This window comes from Pholis gunnellus (genome assembly GCF_910591455.1).
Source record: "Pholis gunnellus genome assembly, chromosome: 19".
NCBI classification, from domain to species: domain Eukaryota; kingdom Metazoa; phylum Chordata; class Actinopteri; order Perciformes; family Pholidae; genus Pholis; species Pholis gunnellus.
The window spans coordinates 12,373,384-12,391,601 of record NC_136546.1 but is presented as its reverse complement, the minus strand read 5'-3'; the positions used below and the strand labels follow the sequence as shown (position 1 = coordinate 12,391,601).

At 43.3% G+C, this 18,218-nt stretch overlaps 1 protein-coding gene across 2 annotated transcripts in view; it reads left to right on the top strand.

Moving 5' to 3' along the window:
* akap12b (A kinase (PRKA) anchor protein 12b) overlaps positions 1-18,218 on the top strand; it is a gene marked incomplete at its 5' end in the record, with an annotated part of 39,371 nt that overhangs the window by 18,560 nt on the left and 2,593 nt on the right. Inside the window, 2 exons of one of the 2 annotated variants that reach the window (XM_079180633.1) lie at positions 9,270-9,407; positions 13,230-17,414. In XM_079180633.1, the coding sequence (XP_079036759.1) occupies positions 9,383-9,407; positions 13,230-17,410 (4,206 nt within the window). In that variant the 3' untranslated portion in view covers positions 17,411-17,414. Of the gene's footprint in view, positions 1-9,269; positions 9,408-13,229; positions 17,415-18,218 lie in introns of those variants that run through there. The other variant, XM_079180632.1, reaches the window with a different exon arrangement.

The window sequence follows — 18,218 nt, the reverse complement described above, 5'->3', positions numbered from 1 at the left end:
AATTGGTGAACATTACTGGACTACGAACAGAAAACAGAACATGTCCAATACCAGTCTTGTCCCATTGCCAACAGATTCTGCATATGGATGCAAAATCTGTTAATAGAGATTATAGTCAAACCTGATGAACACAGAGGTAGGCCTCATTGCTCTCGATGTTTAGTAGACTATTCTATAAACCTGTGTTTATAAAGTGGATGTATTTAAAGACGACTGTCTTTGGCCTTTTGGAAGATACTCTAAGGACACAATGAACATTCTTTTTTATTGGTAACCTGAGATAATTATTAGCCAGTAACTAACTGGCCAACATTTTTTTCTCCGACTTAAATTCATATGTGCACCAACCTGCTCTGTCCATCTCCAGCAGCACCCTCCTATCTCCAGACCTACGTTTGTTTATTTTCTTTGCCATTTCTATCGTGTCTCCCTCAATCTGGGAGGGCTGCAGGGGCCTGTACACCCTCCCTAAATATTTAGCAGGCCGTGACCCGGGCCCCGCACAAAGCAACCTGCGCATTTCATAATATGTTATGGCCCAGGGGAAGGGGTAACCCTACACTACTTAAAACACAGAGATATGTCACATACCACTCCGTCAAATAACCTATTTAATAAGCTATTTAATGAAGCGATTCTGTCCGTTTATAGAGTAACCCAATACCTTCTTCAGAGCACAGATACAGAGCGTAGGAGTTGATGTGGCATGTGAACTAACGGAGAGTAATTTGGTTGTTGAAATCGTTGCTTCTGTGGACATGTACTGTAAGTTAATTAGTAACGTGGAAAGATATAGAACAGAAAAGAGGGGGTCAGGAATTCTTAAATCTTGTGCACTGACTGGTAGACAAGTAAAGACGGCAGACCATTTGATGTCACGTCCACAAAACCAAGTCGTATTGTCTTCAAGTCAATATAATCAAACCTTTTGAACACACACGTCTCATTTTTCCTGCCCTTCACAGTTCACACTCCTCTTCTTGCCTTAAAAAGAAGATATTTTTCTTCTTGGCACCACATGATGAGAGCTGATTGTGGATCTGCTGAGATCCATTTGGGTACAACACGTACTCACACACAGACTCGATAGCCGTGGCACCAGGACCCTGCTCTACCCGATTAAACTGGGAACAGAGTGGACCCTTAAAGTCTGAACTGACCTACGAATGAACCAGCCAGCTGATCATTCCCTCACCGAACCTGTCTCACCAGCAGAAGGACTACAAACTGGAGACAAACAACAGAAAACAACTGAAGTTGAGAAAATAATTTCAAGGCTAGAGATTAAATGAGAGCAGGGGAGTGAAAGGAAGGGAGATGCACTTTAGGGGAAAAGAGAGAAGATAGTGAAGTGGAAGGTATGGAGGGGTTTTACATCCCAGCACTTCTCTACCTCTTGTGCAGCCTGATAAAGACAGCAATGCATTGTGGGAGACAGGAAGAGAGGGGAATCTCTCTGATAACAACGGAAAACAACAAAAGACAGGCTGCACATCAAAAGACTGACGCATGAGCAAACGCACACACACACATGCATGCACAGGCATACACAAACACACAACCATAATCTTGCTCTATCAGGTATACCAGAGTGTTTTCAGTTTGAGGTCAACCCGATGGTGAAACGCCACACCCAAAAACAGACTTTAATGGGCATTTTTTAGAAGGAAAGTCAATTAGTTTAAGTCCAGTTTGTACGAAAAGCGAACTGCTGGTATACTGTATATATGTAGCAGCAAAAATATTTTACTCTTATCATCTGTCATGGAATTTTTTATTAAATTACAGAAAGTATTTGTTTAAAACGGTATCAAATTATGAGGACGGTGTGGAGATACATTTTCCAGTGCGTCCGTCAGTAGTCGACCCCTTTTGTGAATACAAACACTGAGTCTGCTTGCCGTCGGTTTTGCATAAAAATGGCGAACAATTTGGCTCAGATACTGTTTCAAAATCATTCTTTAAGTCTGTCTTTACTTTCTTTGAGTGCCAGATGGGCTGAGAAAGCCCAGACAGGAGAGCTTAGGCTGAGGAATGTAGAGTTTACACCGAGTTATTAGACAGAGAGGAACTAAATAAATATTACGTGGAAGCAGAGTTTTCAGGGGAAATGTTTCTTTTCAGAGAGGCAAGCAAAGAGCGAGAGAAAGGAAGGTGCAAAAATAGAGAAGGGTATAGAGAGAAAGCCGTTAACTCACACTCATCCATGAATGATGCAGCCACCTATTGCATCATTCTATAGCAAAGTGCACCTAACCATTAAATCAAAACATATTGTCACTTCTCTCCAACTAGACTTATTTTTGTGTACATGAGAAAATCATGTGTTTTAAGACGTTTGTCTCATTAGTAACGTAACATTTGTTGTGTGCTGTTTTACCTTCATGTAGATGCGCATACCTCAGCCTGCATGTGTGTTTTGAGTTGCTAGTTTTAGGGGTGTGGGCGCATGAGGTGCAGTGGGAGCCCAAAGACTGACATCATAGCTGATGTAATTCACTGGCCGGAGCGTTGACGGTCCCTCCCAGATGCCTCACAGGCTTTAAGAGAGGACAGATGAAGTTTTCTGGAAGTTTTGAGAGGGAGAGAGAATGCTGACTGTGTTTGTGTGTTCTTGTGTTCACTGCAGTTAGTGTTTGTGTGTAGACATCCTTTCTAGGTCAAATCCTGCATTTCTGCTTGTTTCATCTTACTGAGGGGATCAGATGGGTGCGGTTCACCATATTAAATAAGTTTTTTTGAATTTATTCATTAAACTTTGTGCACGAGTCAGTGTCAGAACTGTATGATGTCGGTCCAAAAGAAGAACAAAGAACATCTGTTGCTCGCTTTACTTGTGCTTGAACGATTACTCAAACCGTTGTAGACAGAAAGTACATACTTTAATTAGTTTATCAAATAAATGATATACTAATGAATACTTCACGGTGAATTTTGCAATGTTTCTCTGTCATGTTATTAGAAACGGAATCACTTTAGGTTTTTTCAGTCTCTGGAACTTGTGATGGACAATAATATTATTCAGTGCAGACGTTTTAATCAGTAATGAAATGAAGTAGGATGTTGTACAATGTGTCAAATTGTACTACATACTGTAGCAGTCCAAGTGTGTCATGAATTATGAGAAATGATTTACTAGAGTCTCCGTCTCTGCTACAGTTTTATTTCTTTTTTGGTTACAGGTGTTAACTTTTATAGTTGAACAAATTGCAGGCTGTGCGTGTCTGTGTGTGTGTGTGTGTGTGTCTGTGTATTCATGTGTGTGTGGCCATGATTTCATTCCAGGATGGACTTACTCAGACTCGACACAAGGGACATTTGTAGCCATGTTGCCAAAACGTTCATCATGCCTGTGGAAGGGACCTCTCCCTTCACTTAAGCTCCGTCTGGTCTCTGCCAATAAGGCTATACAGTCATCACAACACAATCCAGCGGCCTGATTCTTCCTCCTGGATTTTTGCCCGTATTCCTTTTGCATTCCAACTGACAATACTCATTACAGGTTTCCTGGAAAGAGGTCCGGGTGCGTCTTTTTCTACTGTAGTCAAACTACTGGGAGGAATAATTTTGTCCTGGGTTTGTACTGTATTTGTGGAGACGCTGATCCATCAAACTTGGTGCAAGCTATCAGAATGATTTCCTTCCCGCAGTGAAAGGCGGTGATCCCAGAGGAAAGTGTTAGAGAGGCAGAGTTTTAGATTGAAGTGCTTAAAAGGCCCCCAGTCCCTCAAGATTCATCATTGTCCAGTCAGTAGTTCAATTATATTCATCAGTGCAGCATATTTTATTCACTCATTTGTTATGAAGTGGCGGCTTGAAGGATACACTTCAGGGCAAGAGGGGATAGAAGAACTCTATTAGAAAGCTGTGATTTGTCAACTGCTGTCTGAGCCTCTAAACTGATCAGACAGAGAGCCTTTCTTTCCTCCTGCTCAAACACAATGGGCAGATCTTAGTGTTTCTGGTAGTAGAAGCAACCTCAACGACGTTTTAGCTATCTAAATCAAGCTTGAGTAAGTTCTGCCTGACCACAACATGGGCAGATCAGCTGATGGCAAGCTAATGAGAGATCTCATCTGTCATCTGACTGCACTCGCCAAAACACTGACGGCCAATTGTTCCATATACTATTGAATAGTCTACCGAGACGTCATACAGTAACGCTCACTTTGCCTCGAAACATACCAACCATACACCTCCCCTCGACCTCAGCCTGCATAAGTGTTTATGTCATAAATGTAACATTAATTCACTTGTGTTTTGCTCTACAGCTTATTATTGTAGCTGTTATTATTCAACTTTAACAGCCTAATAACATATATTATGATATATATGTTTGAACAGAGCCCTACCACCAAAGATATTTGTACTGTTGTTTCTGGTCTTACAAGACAAGCTTGCATCTCTGTGAGGTTAAACTTGGGCACAGCACTGCTTTGAGCTAAATGCTAACGTCAGAATGCTAATATATCTTATAGGGAGTGCAGCCCTGTCACGACCGAATCATTTAAGATAACTAAACTAAACTCAAAAAGTCTTTGGAGTATTAAAAGGAGTGTCCCAGGTACATTAGGCCTAAAATTACTGTAATAAGGTCAAACTCATGGTAGACTCCCACCAGGGCTCTCAGACCCCCCAGGACCCTCTCGTCTCCGCAGGCGCTCCTTTCTCATCTTTCCCGGCATCAAGGAACCTAATCTCCCTCCTCAAACCCTAACCTCCCCCAGGCACATGGTGGATTGAGAGAATGGATGAGGAATGTGACTGACCCACACCCCCCCCCCCCTCTCCTCCTCCTTTAATGGCGTTATGGCCCCTGTTACAGTGCAGCAAGTATCCATATACTATAATAATTCAGTTTTACCTTTTTTACCTGCAAGTAATGATCAAATCTTCTTTATATAAGTGCCAAGAATGTGTCAGTGAGGTGAGGTTTTTCACTTGTCTCTGATGCAAGAATTAAGTCTAATCTTCTTGGTGCTAGATACTTGATACTTCAGTGATCTTCCTTCTTCCTCCCTGTCTTAAGTTACCCACATTTGTTTTTCGAAAAGTCTCAAAAAGAGTAAAATTGTTGTGGAAACAAGTGGAATTGCCTTCTGACCTTTGCAAGAAAAAATGTGTTTTAATTGACTTGTTTCAAGATGAACCATTTTTGAGTGTAGCTGAAGCATACATTAATGGATCTCTGCCAAATCCTAAGCAGAGCCATACACGGGACTGAGGTGAGGAAGATAGATAAGCAGCCAGGAAGAGCATGAAGGATAAGAGCAATTGTTCTCATGAAACACAGCTGGGCAACCCTCTTCTTTGGCTCAGAGACGAGATGAGACATTTTTTGGCCTGGTCTGTTTCTACTATTTGATAAAAAAGCCTCCATCCGGACTACCAATGAACACATGCAATCATTTGAAACGTGCATTTCTTTGGATCTCATAAAACCAGCAAGTTGACAAACTGGTAATTCCTTTTCATTCGTCTCTTTGCTGTCACACTCGTTTGTAAATGTGGACCATTTACAAGGCCTTTTCAAAGCCGGGAGGGACTTCTTTAGATCCACACTTCCCCATTTTCACAATTCAGTCTGTACTGGAAGACAAGACCATGCATAACAACAACAACTGGAATGCCAAATTGCAGTGCAGATATTTCAGGAATGCAAGTATAACAGATGGTAAACACTTGCTAAACATACCCCTCTGGAAGAAATGCTGCTCTTCACTTAAATGTAAAATAACAGTTTTTGTCGTGGGACTTAAATTGGACTGCCATCAGGACCAACAGTATCAGGAGCACACGTACTTGATCTCAAGTTTGTTTGTTTCACGTTGCGTGCAAGATAAGATTGATTTTATGGAACCAACACCGTCTCCCTCAATGCTGAACGCTGTAAACACGATTCTCCATTGTTTTCCAGCAAAACAAAACAAAAGATGTCACGAAATTCTCAAAACTTGAGACGTCACATCTACAGTGTTCATCTCATCGCGCTGCATCACGCTACGTGCAGAAATAATGTCAGCAAGAAAAAAAGCGGAAGGGTTGTTGGACAGACAAGAATGGCAGAGTACAGAATGAAGTGTAGATTCGAGGAAATGGGGAAAAAGGAAGAGGAAGCGGTGATGTCAAGAAATGACTGCGTTTCCTGCCGGACATTCTTATCCATCCCTCCGGCCCACACACGGGTTAGGATGGGGCCTCAAGAGGATAGAAGAGACAGAGGGGAAAGTGGTGGAGAGGGGAGACGGATTAAAGACGAGTGGATTCTGGAGATAAAAACGGAGCAAAACTGAATATAAAAATGTAAAAGAAAGGAGAGGCACTGAAAGAAAAATCTCTCTGATCTCGGCCAGTTTCACACACTCATGGCCCTCGTTTCCCTTTCCTCCCAATTATTTCAACATCATCCTATCCAGTTCTTGGAAGAGTAGGAGGCGTTTTCTTCTTTGCTGTCCGATGATGTCATTTACTTCTTTACAGGCTGCGAAAAAGCCCCTCCACCCCTCCGCCCAGCACCCCAACCCCCCACTTGCCCGACCATTGAAGACCCCTCCTTAAACATTCCTGGACTCAGGCACGTTTTTTGATTTACTGAGATATGAAGGGCGTCACCGTCCCAGACAGGGCACTGGGTTATTCTGACTTGACTGAGGTTTAATTACAAAATACACTCTCATTCATTTATTGTTGTGATGGAAATATATTTTAATTAAATGAGCTTTTATCTAATGAAAGGAAGAATTTTAAAGTGACTCGTTGATAGACTGTCGCTCCTTTTTATTTCCTCTTCAGTAGCTTCAAGGTTAAATGTACACTCTGTCTAACAGCATCATTATGCAATTCATGTATCAGCTGGTTTTAGCTCTTAATTGAAGATATATGATGTTTACTTTGACTGAAATAATCAATTAACCGTTTAAGCAAAACTGGAAAAACTCAGAGTTTCCAGTTTCTCAAATGTGGTTGTTTTATTGTTTTCTTAGTCTCATATGGTTTTGAATTGAATATCTTTGGGCATTTAGGCTGTTGATCAGGCAAAACAAAACATGTCACAATGGGCTCTGGGAACTCACCATAGCGTGTTTGTAAGGTTGAAGTGGTTAACCAAATTAGAGAATGACATTAATGGTTTATGGTTTTCAGTCAACATAAAGACATTTGTTAGTTGAATAAAGTCAGAGCTGGTTAAATAAAAAAAATGTTTTAAATAAAATGCCAGCCTTTGTCCTCTAACTTCACGTTGAACCATATGGACGTCTTTCCCATAGGGCTCAGTGTAGCCTCAAGCTGTGCCTAAATTAAAATATTTCAGTACGTATGGAAGTCCAGGAATGTGACTGATGTGAGTGAGTCATATGAAGGAAGTTGGGAGGGAAAGGAAGATGTGGGCCGACCCAACAGAGGTACTCTCATCAACCTCTGAATTACCTTTGGTCTGACTCACTGTCCTCTCAGCATAATATAAAGTACTGTCATATTGGTCTTTATACACATAGTGAAATACCCACCAGATGAGTCATTGCAACAACAAAAAGCCTCACTGGTGTGTCAGAATCAAATTCTAAGCAAATGACTGTGGTCAAATTAAAGGGTCTTTGGGGGAGATTTCACTCTTAACTTGCCTGCTTGGATACATTTTATCTATCTAAGGCTAGAGAAAAATGACAATATGCCAGTCATGCACAGTACAGTTTATCCGTAATGTTATGAAGATTCACTTTATTATCCTCTGGAACTTTATACTGAAAATATTATATGTCATTAGATCTGTAGCTGTTTTCTTTCCTTCCCCCCTCAACTCCTCAGTTCTCACTCCTGCCAGCTCAGATAAAAACTGTGAAGCCTTCCATTCATGGGCATAGATCTCGGTATCAGCGGCTCTCTCAATTCAATGCATCTGAAGAAACTCACAGGAAGTGGTTTCTAGTAAAGAAAGAAATGCGCCGATTGGTTTCACCCATGTTTTGTCCCAGAGCTTGTCTTTGTTGTCTTGTTATGACCTGATTGGATTGTAAGTTGTTGTCTGTTTGCGCCTAAGAAATGGAGAAATTATGCAGTTAAAGAATTTCAGGAAAAACACGAACAAAGAAAAAGATTTAACAGATACTGTACATGCTGCTGGTTGTCTTGTTGTTTGCAAAAGAACAGACGGTACTTGATTACTGTTGTTATCACCCGTTTCGGAGCCTTCTGGATGGAATTCACACATTCTTCTGGGACAATGCTGAAGTGTGACAGATCTGATTATGCTGGTATTTACCTGAGGATTTATCTGCATTCCTTCTAGCCCCCCCCCCCCCCCCCACACACACACACACACACACACACACACACAGACAAAAGCTGAATTAAATGTGTCTGCATTGGAGTAATTGAGAGGGGCCTATTAACATTCACACGGGGCAGGCGGCAACTCAATGGCACCCCCGTCCATGTTGGGTTGAGGCCATGGGTATGAACTTTGCCTTTAGAAAGGGATGTATTTGGAGAGTTTTGGGACTATAAAGTGAAGTAACAATTACTATGTTTTGAATTTCGTTTTAAATAATTTGGGATTGGGAACCCAATTTGTCAAAAACCCAACCATTTAAAAAATCTAAAATTCCAAAGAAACATCCTGAAATCCCCTCTGGTTTGCCTCTGTCAACATTCCTCCATGACTAGTGACATGTGCCATGAGATGCGGGGGGAGCGTGGTTGCCTCCTGAAAAGGGGGAGTACAAGGGACAGGGTGGCTGCTTAAAACTGTTTTTCAGTTGGTATTTTTGTTTAACAGTCAGTGAGAAACTGCCACATGGGTTTTAAGGCCAGGGAAGGAGAATGTAGCAACAACGTGCATGAATTTGTGTGTATGAAATAGCGTTAGGAATTTACGGGGTTATGTGGAGCTTGTAGAATAGTTGCTGTGGAGGGATGGTTGGCAAATGCTTTCTAGAGAAATCACATGATGAGCTGCAGTCATCCCGGCTGGACAGTGAGGTCTGAGGGGGGGGAGGAGGAGGAGGAGGAGGAGGGGGAGGAGGAGGGGAGGGGGGGAGGGGGCTCATTCAGAACAGCTGAAGAAAGGAGAGGGAGGTGGGAGGTGGGAGGAAGAGGGAGGCAGGGGTGGTCCTAACATGACATGTGTGTCAGTCTGTTGAAATGTGTGTGGATTCCTCTCTTCTGTTCATACTGGCTGAGAAGCGCTGGAGAGAGAAACACACAGCTTCTGAGTTAAGTAGTGAAGACGGAGCCAAGAAGCAAATCGTATAGACTTAACTGAGTGAAGGAAAACAAGAGAGAGACCGATTTTTAGAACTATATTTTTAGATATCTTAACATTTTTAATTCTTTTTTTCTATTTTTGTAAGTTTTAGAAGAAAGAATTTTTGGACTTTTACCAATGCTTGGAACAATAACTCTAACGGGTAAGAAAAATCATTCAATATTGTCTCATTAATTGTATTTTTTAACAATTTAGAGTTTGATAATGATTGATGATGAAATAATGACTGCTCTACTTTAAAGTGCCAATTTGATTTATTTAGTTGTAACTCAAGTAATTCAGGATATGTCAAAGCATTGGTTTCTCCTCCCACGAGTGAGTATAGCTGAGGGCATTGTTGTGCTGAGGGTGTGGTTAGATAGCATTGTGGTTTGTAGATGTCCTGGCTTGGTGGGTGATGGTTTTGCTTTGGCCACTGCAGAACCTCCTCATGTAGAAAGTAAAATAATGCTTGAATGCTTTAGTTTTCCTTTTTTATCATCTTTTATTTAACCCTGTTATGAGCGTTTATGTGGTAAAAACCAGTTTATCGATGGTACTAAGAGACATCACAGTGTACCTCTGGCCAAAGCCAACTGCTGAGTGCGCTGAAAAGTGAAGTTTACATCCTCTACTACCACCAAAACTTCTTGATGGGAAAATAATTTCACATGGCGACAGCCGGCAGATAGAAATATATGAAGATGGATTTCTAGAAGCATTTTGAAAGCCTGCTTTTAGCTCACATCGCTGTCTGAGCAGGCTCCTTGTGTCCCATCATGTGAAGCATTTCATTAGAGAGTGGGATCCTAATTCCCAGTGGGGTTATTCAGCAGCTTAGCCACAAAGGGTAGGGAGGGAGGAAAAGGGGGCGTATGAAATTAATTGCACGCCAAGACCAATTCTTCTTTAGTTCATAATTGGGAGTGATGGTTCAAATTGAGTAATGTTGTAATGTTTTGCTTTGTGGTGACCTCAGGTTTTGATTTCTGCACATAAATGGAAAACCAAAGCAACTGATATGAAGAGAGATATATATTTACTAGGTTTGGCTGTGGGCTTATTCACATCAGACTTTTACTTGATGTTAATTAGATAAATTGTGCTACAGCGGGTGTTGTTAGTGCTGTTGATGTGTAGGGTCCTCCGGGGCCCCGGAGAGACTTTGACCACACCTTTGACACAGAGAGGGAGCGCTAGTATCGTGTCTGTTGGGGGATGGTGTGGGGAGTCTCCTTGCCCTCTTTTTTAACTGACTTCTTTTGTTTAAAGGGCTTCTGCTCCAGACTGATAATTACAATAACGATTTGCATATATTTGGCAAAGTTTGTCTTGAAAGAATAGCTGCCATTCAGCTTCCCAACTGCCCCCCCCCCCCCCCTCCCTCCTCCCTCCCCAAACAACACATAGTGTTGAAACAGCCACAACAGAAACATTATCTGATCTCACTGGAGACTGGAGTCGATTTCAATTGTTTTCTTGTGGGGCTGCGGTGATGATATTTAATATGAGAGCATCGTCTTACCACATGCTCTCACACTCACACATAAACAAAGCTTGTCTCCAACAGGGATAAGTATTTCAACTATGAATGTGTGTTCCAGAGATATGCAACACCCTCTAATGTGAGTACGGGTTTCGGCCCAAGGGCAGAGACCCTGCCCCCCTACCCCCACAACGCCATCCCTTCATCTCTTAACTGTCCCCTCCTCACCCCCTGTAGCCTCACCCCTCACACTCACATTCTTTCTGGTACAGTCGTTATTCAAATCACCAAACCTCCTCCACCACACATTAACCGCCCTCCCCACCACAAAACCAAATCAATCTTGGGATGTTAACAGTTGTGTGCCTGTAAAAGAAAAAAAACTTGGGGCGGAAAACAAAGATCAAAAAGACGGGAGAGATGCCAGTAGTCTGTTAAATCAACATGGTTCCTGTTTTATTATCCATGTAGATACACATGGCCTCGTCTGGCTTTCTAACAGTCGGACCCCTCCTACACACACACACACACGTCTTCATTCAAAAGCTCTTTACTGCACCAGAACTTCATTGAAAACAGCTTAGAGGTGCTGGTTTAACTATGTACACTAACATGAATTTGCTATTTATGCATAATTGAGCTGAATTTATTTTTGTACTCAGGTTTCATACGGACATAGGCTGGTGTTTGTTGTTCTTCTGGTTATACTTTCTTGCTTAACAACTGTGTGATGGGACCTTGAAAATAACACCTATGTGAGAGAGAGAGCTCACTGCCATGTGACAATGTTGTATTTTGTAAATCACTCAGGCCCTTTAAATTTATGTTAACATTATTTTGGTAAAGTCAGCAAACTTCTCCCAGGCTGCAGCGTGTCTTTATAATAGAAAAGTTGACCACCCCCCTTCCTTTATTTTTCGGAGGCCAGAGAGGGTTAGAATTCTATTGTGTTTGCATGAGTGTGAGCCTTGGGATGGGGGTGGGTCCCCATCCATCCTGCTGTTGTGGAATTTGGGTCAAGCAGATTGGGACTTTTTTTTATTTTAAGGAGGGGTAGTAGTAGTAGAGGCCTGTACCGTTTGGTTTGAATCCTACATGGGCACAGTCGAGGCACAGTCGAACCGAAAAAAAAAAACAATAACATTCCTGAAGTCCCCTGGTATTTAAGTTCAGATTATGTTTAGAGCATCCTAAAATAATTTTCCCAAACACCAAGTAAACAGCATAGCTCACATTCCGCTCAAGTCAAATCTATACATAAGACATGGGCGTGCCCTCACTAATAACATTAGGGTTTTGAAAGCATGTGTTTATTTTATCATACAAATTTAGCGTGAAACGCAGCTGTGTTTGCTGAGGTTTTACCTAATTCCTAGAAATAATATTTTGTTCATTTTAAAGTAAAAATATTCTAGGAATGCAGTGCTACTGAGTGAAGCGTCATGCCTATAATTTAGGAAAAGGATGTTGACAGATGTGGGCGCAAAGTTTTACATTTTTGTGTAAGACAAGAACATCTTGGACAGATTTATTTAAAATCTTTATCCAATTTTCATAGCCGATATCATGTTAAAAATGGGAAATGAAATCAAATACCTTGTTTTTTACATAACATTTTTGTGAAGGAGGTACTTCCCACAGTCCCACATGGTTTTAGGGAGTGCATGTGCGTCTTTGTGTTTCCCAGTGTGTGTAATCGGGTAAGCTGATAGCTAGGCATTAAAAGTCCTGGGAATTTGTTTTGAGAGTCCAGGGGTATCAGATGTGAGGTTTTCCAGACTGTAGTGGGATCTGAGGAGAAAGAAAGAAGAAAAGCTTTAAACACTGGCAGGTCGTAATCCCCCTACGCCTTCCTCTGTCAAAACACAGATACACATGGCAGGCAGACGTCTTGTGTATGTGTCGCATGTGTCTCTTATCTCAGCTGATAATACAACATTTGTCTTTGATTTGTACAACTACTTGCGAATTGCGAGTAATGGTAGTTGCCAGGTTGTGTTATAGCTCTGCTCACATGTTTTGGTTCAATAGTCCACACATTTCCTAAAGCATTTCTCTCATTGTGTAACATTTTCTATGGAACTCCCTTTGGGCGACTTCTGTTTTATTTGTTTCAATGCCTTATTTTTTGGTGTGTTTACATAGCACAGGATTAGCTCGACAAAATTACAAATCTAATTGTCTAATAATCAATTGAGTCCTCAAATGCTTAATAAAATCTGCTCAGGGGGTTAGGATCACAGAAAATCCTTTCTATATAACGTCTCTCCTCCATTAGTAATGACATAAATATTTTTTATTGAACACAGATTGATGTCGTAATCATTACCCAAATATAATAAATTACAAGTTACAAATCATAGCTCTGGCCAAAGCATTTTTATGTGAATATAATGTGAATAATGTTAGTGATCTTTCTGTAACACAGTAGGAGCTGTAATAGAAAACTCATCAATATCTTCATCAAACTTCATCAAATACTTTTTTTTGTCATTTCAGTTGGCCAGCCTGATGGTGTGGCTCAGAAGGAGGAGACTCCTGAGACGATGGACACCATCCAGGGTGAAGTGGCTCCCCAAGTGAACGGCGAGAAAGTGGAGAAAGAGTCTCCCGACGCCAATGACATCTCAGCTGTTGAGGAAAAAGCAGCAGAGGAGAAACCCGAGGATGCCAGTGAAGTGGGCTTCAAGAAGATCTTCCGCTTTGTGGGCTTTAAGTTTACACTGAAGAAGGACAAAAGTGAGGAGAAAGATCCTGTGAAGCTATTGACAGTCAAAGATAAGGAAGGAAAGGAGGTTGGTGTGACTGATGAACCTACAAAGGAGGAAGAGGCTGCCACTGCCGAGGAGAAGAGCTCAACTGAAGAAAAGGAGGCCGATACAGAGGCATCTACTGCTGAGGCAGACAAAGCTGAAACCACTGACGCCCCAGCTGAAGACACAGTTGCTGAAGCTACTGATGAAGGAGCTGAGAAGGAAGGAGAGACCACCCTGTCCCCCTTCAGGAAGCTCTTCAGTGGAGGACTTTTCTCTAACCTGAGAAAAAAAGCCAGCATCAGGAAGACAAAAGAGGAGGAAGACAAGGAGGCAGCTGTTGAGGAGGAGAAAGCTAAGACAGAAGACGCTGCTGCTGCTGTGGGAGAGAAGGAGGAGAAAGATGACGTTGACCAAGAAACTAAGGAGGAGGCACCAACTACTCCAGAGGAAGTGAAATCAGAGAGTACCCCAGAGTCAGAGGTCACTGTTGAAACCACTGCTGCAGCAACTACTGATGAGACCAAACCAGAAGAGGAAAAAGCAGAAGAGGAGAAGGCTCCGGCAGAGGTGACTACTGAGGCTGAGCTGCTATCATCACAAGAGAAGGCCAAGCCCCAGGGAAGCCCCCTGAAGAAGCTTTTCACTGGAGCTGGCTTAAAGAAGCTGTCAACTAAGAAACAGAAGGCCAAGAAAGACACGGAGACGAAGCTCACTGAGTCTGGGGAGCAGGCGGCTGAGCAGCTTCAGTCCTCCACTGAGTCGGCAGAGAATCCAAAAGCTGACAGTGGGCCCTCATCTCCCGAGGAGTCGGGAGAGCATGTTATTGCTGTGGAGGTGACCCAGAATGAGTCTAGCCAAGAGACTGATGGTGAAGTTGCTTCTGATGGAGAGAAGAAAAAAGAGGGCATCATTGCCTGGTCCTCCTTCAAGAAACTAGTCACACCCAAGAAGCGTGTAAAAAGGTCTTCTGAGAGCGAAGATGAAGCCACAGGTGAAAAACCAGCAAAGTCCGCCACCCTGTCCTCTTCTGAGAGTGCCCCGTTAGCAGATAAGAGTGTTGAGGAGGAGGCCAATGACGATAAGCCAACCGAAGAAGAACCAAAGACTGAAAACACTGAGAAACTGGTCAGCAGCACAGAGGAGCCCAAAAAGAAAATGGACACTTCTGTCTCCTGGGAGGCTCTAATGTGTATGGGTGGACCCAAAAAGAGGACTAGGAGGACCTCTGATTCTGACGATGAGGAGACCAAGGTTGAAGAGGAATCGGCAGCAGCTGCGTTAGAAGGGGAGCAGGTGGGCAAAACTGAGGCTGCCATTGTCAGTTGCCAAAACACAGACAGTGATGGAGAAGTTGTTTCCTCCCCTGAACCTTCAAGCCCCCCTCCTGAGAGAGAGTCCACCTGGGACACACTGAAGCGCATGGTTATGCCAAAGAATAAGGTCAAAGTTGAGGAAAAGCCTGAGGAGACTACAGAACAAGTCCAGTCAGACAGTGAGGCACCAAAAGATGAGTCGTCATTCTCTTTGAGGAAGCTCTTCCCCGGACGCAAAAAGAAGAAGGCTGAAAAACAAGCCTCCACTGAACAGGGTGAGGAGGACTCTGACACCCCAGCTGTGGTTCCCCTCTCAGAGTATGAAGACCAGGTTGAAGGTGAACAGAAAGCCCCAGAAGAACCTGCTGAAGTCCAGATCAAAGTATCCACTGAAGATAGATCCCCTTCATGGATCCCAGCCACTGTTGAAGACGGTGACGATAAACATGATCAGCTGAGTGACATTCCAGAGGAGGCGGAGAATGCTGCCACACCAAAGTCTGTCGATACTGACATCGCCGAGGATGAAACTGAGGACAAGGATAATCTGTCTCTTGATGTTCCCAAACGCACAGGGCGCAGACTGTCCCTGGCCGAGGTAAAGCCTGTTGCTCAAACTCCATCTGCAGAAACTACTCCTGTTCTTCAGCCACCCAAGCCGGAGAGCGCACAGGAGGTTATGGAGGGCATACAGGCCGAAATTAGTGAAATTCCACCCCAGACAAATGTGACTGTTGAAGATGTACCAGTTGAAGTAGTTTCTGATAAAACAGAGTATGAACCACCAACTGAGAATGCAGAGTCAAAGACACATGCCATCCTGGAGCCACATGCTCGTGATGAGGCCATGGCTATCTGCACTGGCCTTGGAACCAAGGAGATTGCCAAAGTAGCTTTGGAGAAACCTGTGATGCCCATCGTAGAGTCTTTGGCCGTGATCCATGATGGTGTAATCACACAGATGTCAGTAGGAGAGAAGTCAGCAATTACAGAGGAAGCCATCGTTACAGAAACTGCCATGTTCAATGCCGAAGTGCACCAAGTAGACACCACCGAGCTTGAGCCTGTTGTTGAAAGTTCACAGGGTGAATTGACAGCCATTCAAGCAGCCAGTGAGAGCCATGAACCCGAGTTTGAGATGGTTGGAATTGTCAGCACTGTTCAGGAGGCGTCTGAAATCATTCAGCCTACCTCCATGAGCGAGAACTCTCCTAAGGACGTCATGAGAGGTGATCCCATTACACCAACACTAGAAACAGCTGTCTGCACACAGAGCGTAGAAGTCACTGAGCCATCTGTAGAAACCAAGGAAGTGAAAATGGATGTGGAGCAGCTTGCTGCCACCGAACAATATACTGTAAAAGGGGTAGTTGAGTCTGTGACTGCAGAGATAGTCTCCAACATAGGTGAAATCACAAAGACCACCATCACAACGGAGACTGAGCCAACCATCCCTGAAGCTGTACCAAGTGACGGGGTTGTTATCTCCGAAACAGTGATCCTTGTGGCGCCAGTCAGTGTGGCAGCATCAGACATGGTTGCCATGGAAAGTACATCAGAGGCAGTCGGCGATGATTCAATCCAGGTGCAGGAAACCAAGGAGGAGGGTGAAGTTGAAGAGACTGTGGAGGTCACGACCGCTCAAACAGCAACGTCAGAGATCAGTGCAGTCAGTGAGCAGTCCAGCAAGGATATGGAGGAAATCCAGGTGGACGTCCAGCAGACCAGTGAAATTGAGGCTCAGAGCATCGTCATTGCCCAGGCTGTCATTCAGGATGCTATGGATAAAGTTTCAGAAGACACGCCTGAGTCGAAAAAGCCCATCACCCCTACACCAGTCCAGGCTGTAGCAACAATAGAGGAAAAGATTGAGATCACCCCTGTTATCTCTGACACCCCTGTTGCTGTTGTCTGCGAAAAACAAGCATCAAAGTCACCTCAGCTGCTCCATGTTGCCATGGAGGTCATTGACCCAATCACAGTGGAGGTCACAGAGAGCCTTGATGCCTCTGTAGAGGAGAAGAAATCAGTGGAAGGATTGCTGAAAGCTGTGGAGGTAAAAGTAAGTGAAGAAATTGTCGTGGAGGAAGAAGTTGTAGAGATAAAGGCAGAGAGTCAGACAGATGAGGAGCTTGAAGAGGTAAAGGAGGAGCAGAGCAAAGAAGACGCAGAGGTTCAGGAACCAGGTGTAGAAGAAGCAGCTGAGGAAGTGGAACCACAATCGGAGGAATCAAAGTCAGAGGCCCCTTCAGAGCAGAACAAAGAGAAAGTGCTTGAGATTCACATGCCACTCCAAGTGGTCCTGCAGACAGCGCAGGTGTTTGAGGAGCCGTCAGTGGAAGAAGAGGCAGCGGAAGAGTTTCATTGCAACGGTTCTGTGGCTGAAGACACCGACATAAAGGCGAAGAGGGTTTCAACTGAAAGCAAACTCTCAACGCTGTCAGAAGAACCCCAAGCGACAGCAGAGGCTCCCAGCCAAGTCACAGAGGCAGAGACACCAGAAACACCGTCGGGAAAGTGTGCAGAAGTGATGGCGCAGGTGATCGAGGTGATCGAGGAGGCCGTGAAGGAGATCGAGCCTGTGTCCACAGAGATCACAGCAGCATCATGAGCAGGTGAGACTCATCTTACAACATTGATAGGGAATTGTTTATGAGCAGTAAACAGTTTTTAATTAACAAATCAAGCAAATGAAATAAGTGCTTTTTTAGTATTACAGTATTGTAAATTAGAGATGGAACAGTAAAGGATGAAAAAGGTAGTTATTTCCAAATTCCTTTGTTGGCCTATCAAACAATCTTCTCTCAGTGGCTTTTTTGAGACATCAATGGGCCCCACTTTTATTAGGGAGTAGGGGAGGGGATTTGCCCACTGACCAGATGAAAAAGCTTTTGTTCAAGGTTTGAGCAACCAGGGGACCTTTGATATCAAAGTAGGAATGCCGCCGTTGACCCCTTTTTTGTAGGCCGGGGTCTTAAAGGGAAGCGGTGTGTGAGGGGCAGATGAACTTGTGCTGAAAGACTGATTATGAATCCTCCGCTCCCTCCTCCTGTTTTCCTTCTATCTCAGGCTCAGTATGGAGTCAAGAAACCATGTCGGAGTACGCATTTGTTAGATTTAATTACAAAGCCTCAAAGAGCTCAAGTGGTGTTTTTCAGTTGTTTTGATTGAATTATATCTTTACTCCGTAAATGTTAGTACATTTTAATGTGCAGCAATGTTTTAGTGACGCACTGCTGTTATCTGATCTGACCAACGTGAAGGAGGGAGAAACTGGGCGTAGTTCACTTTGATATTTATTAAGCTGTCATGCAGCTTTGCAGCAGAGGATAGTCTGAAGAGGGATAGAAATGGGAGATAACAGCAGGAAAGAGCTGAATGAGTTAAGCAGCTTAATAGCAGCAGAGGAACAGCAGCCA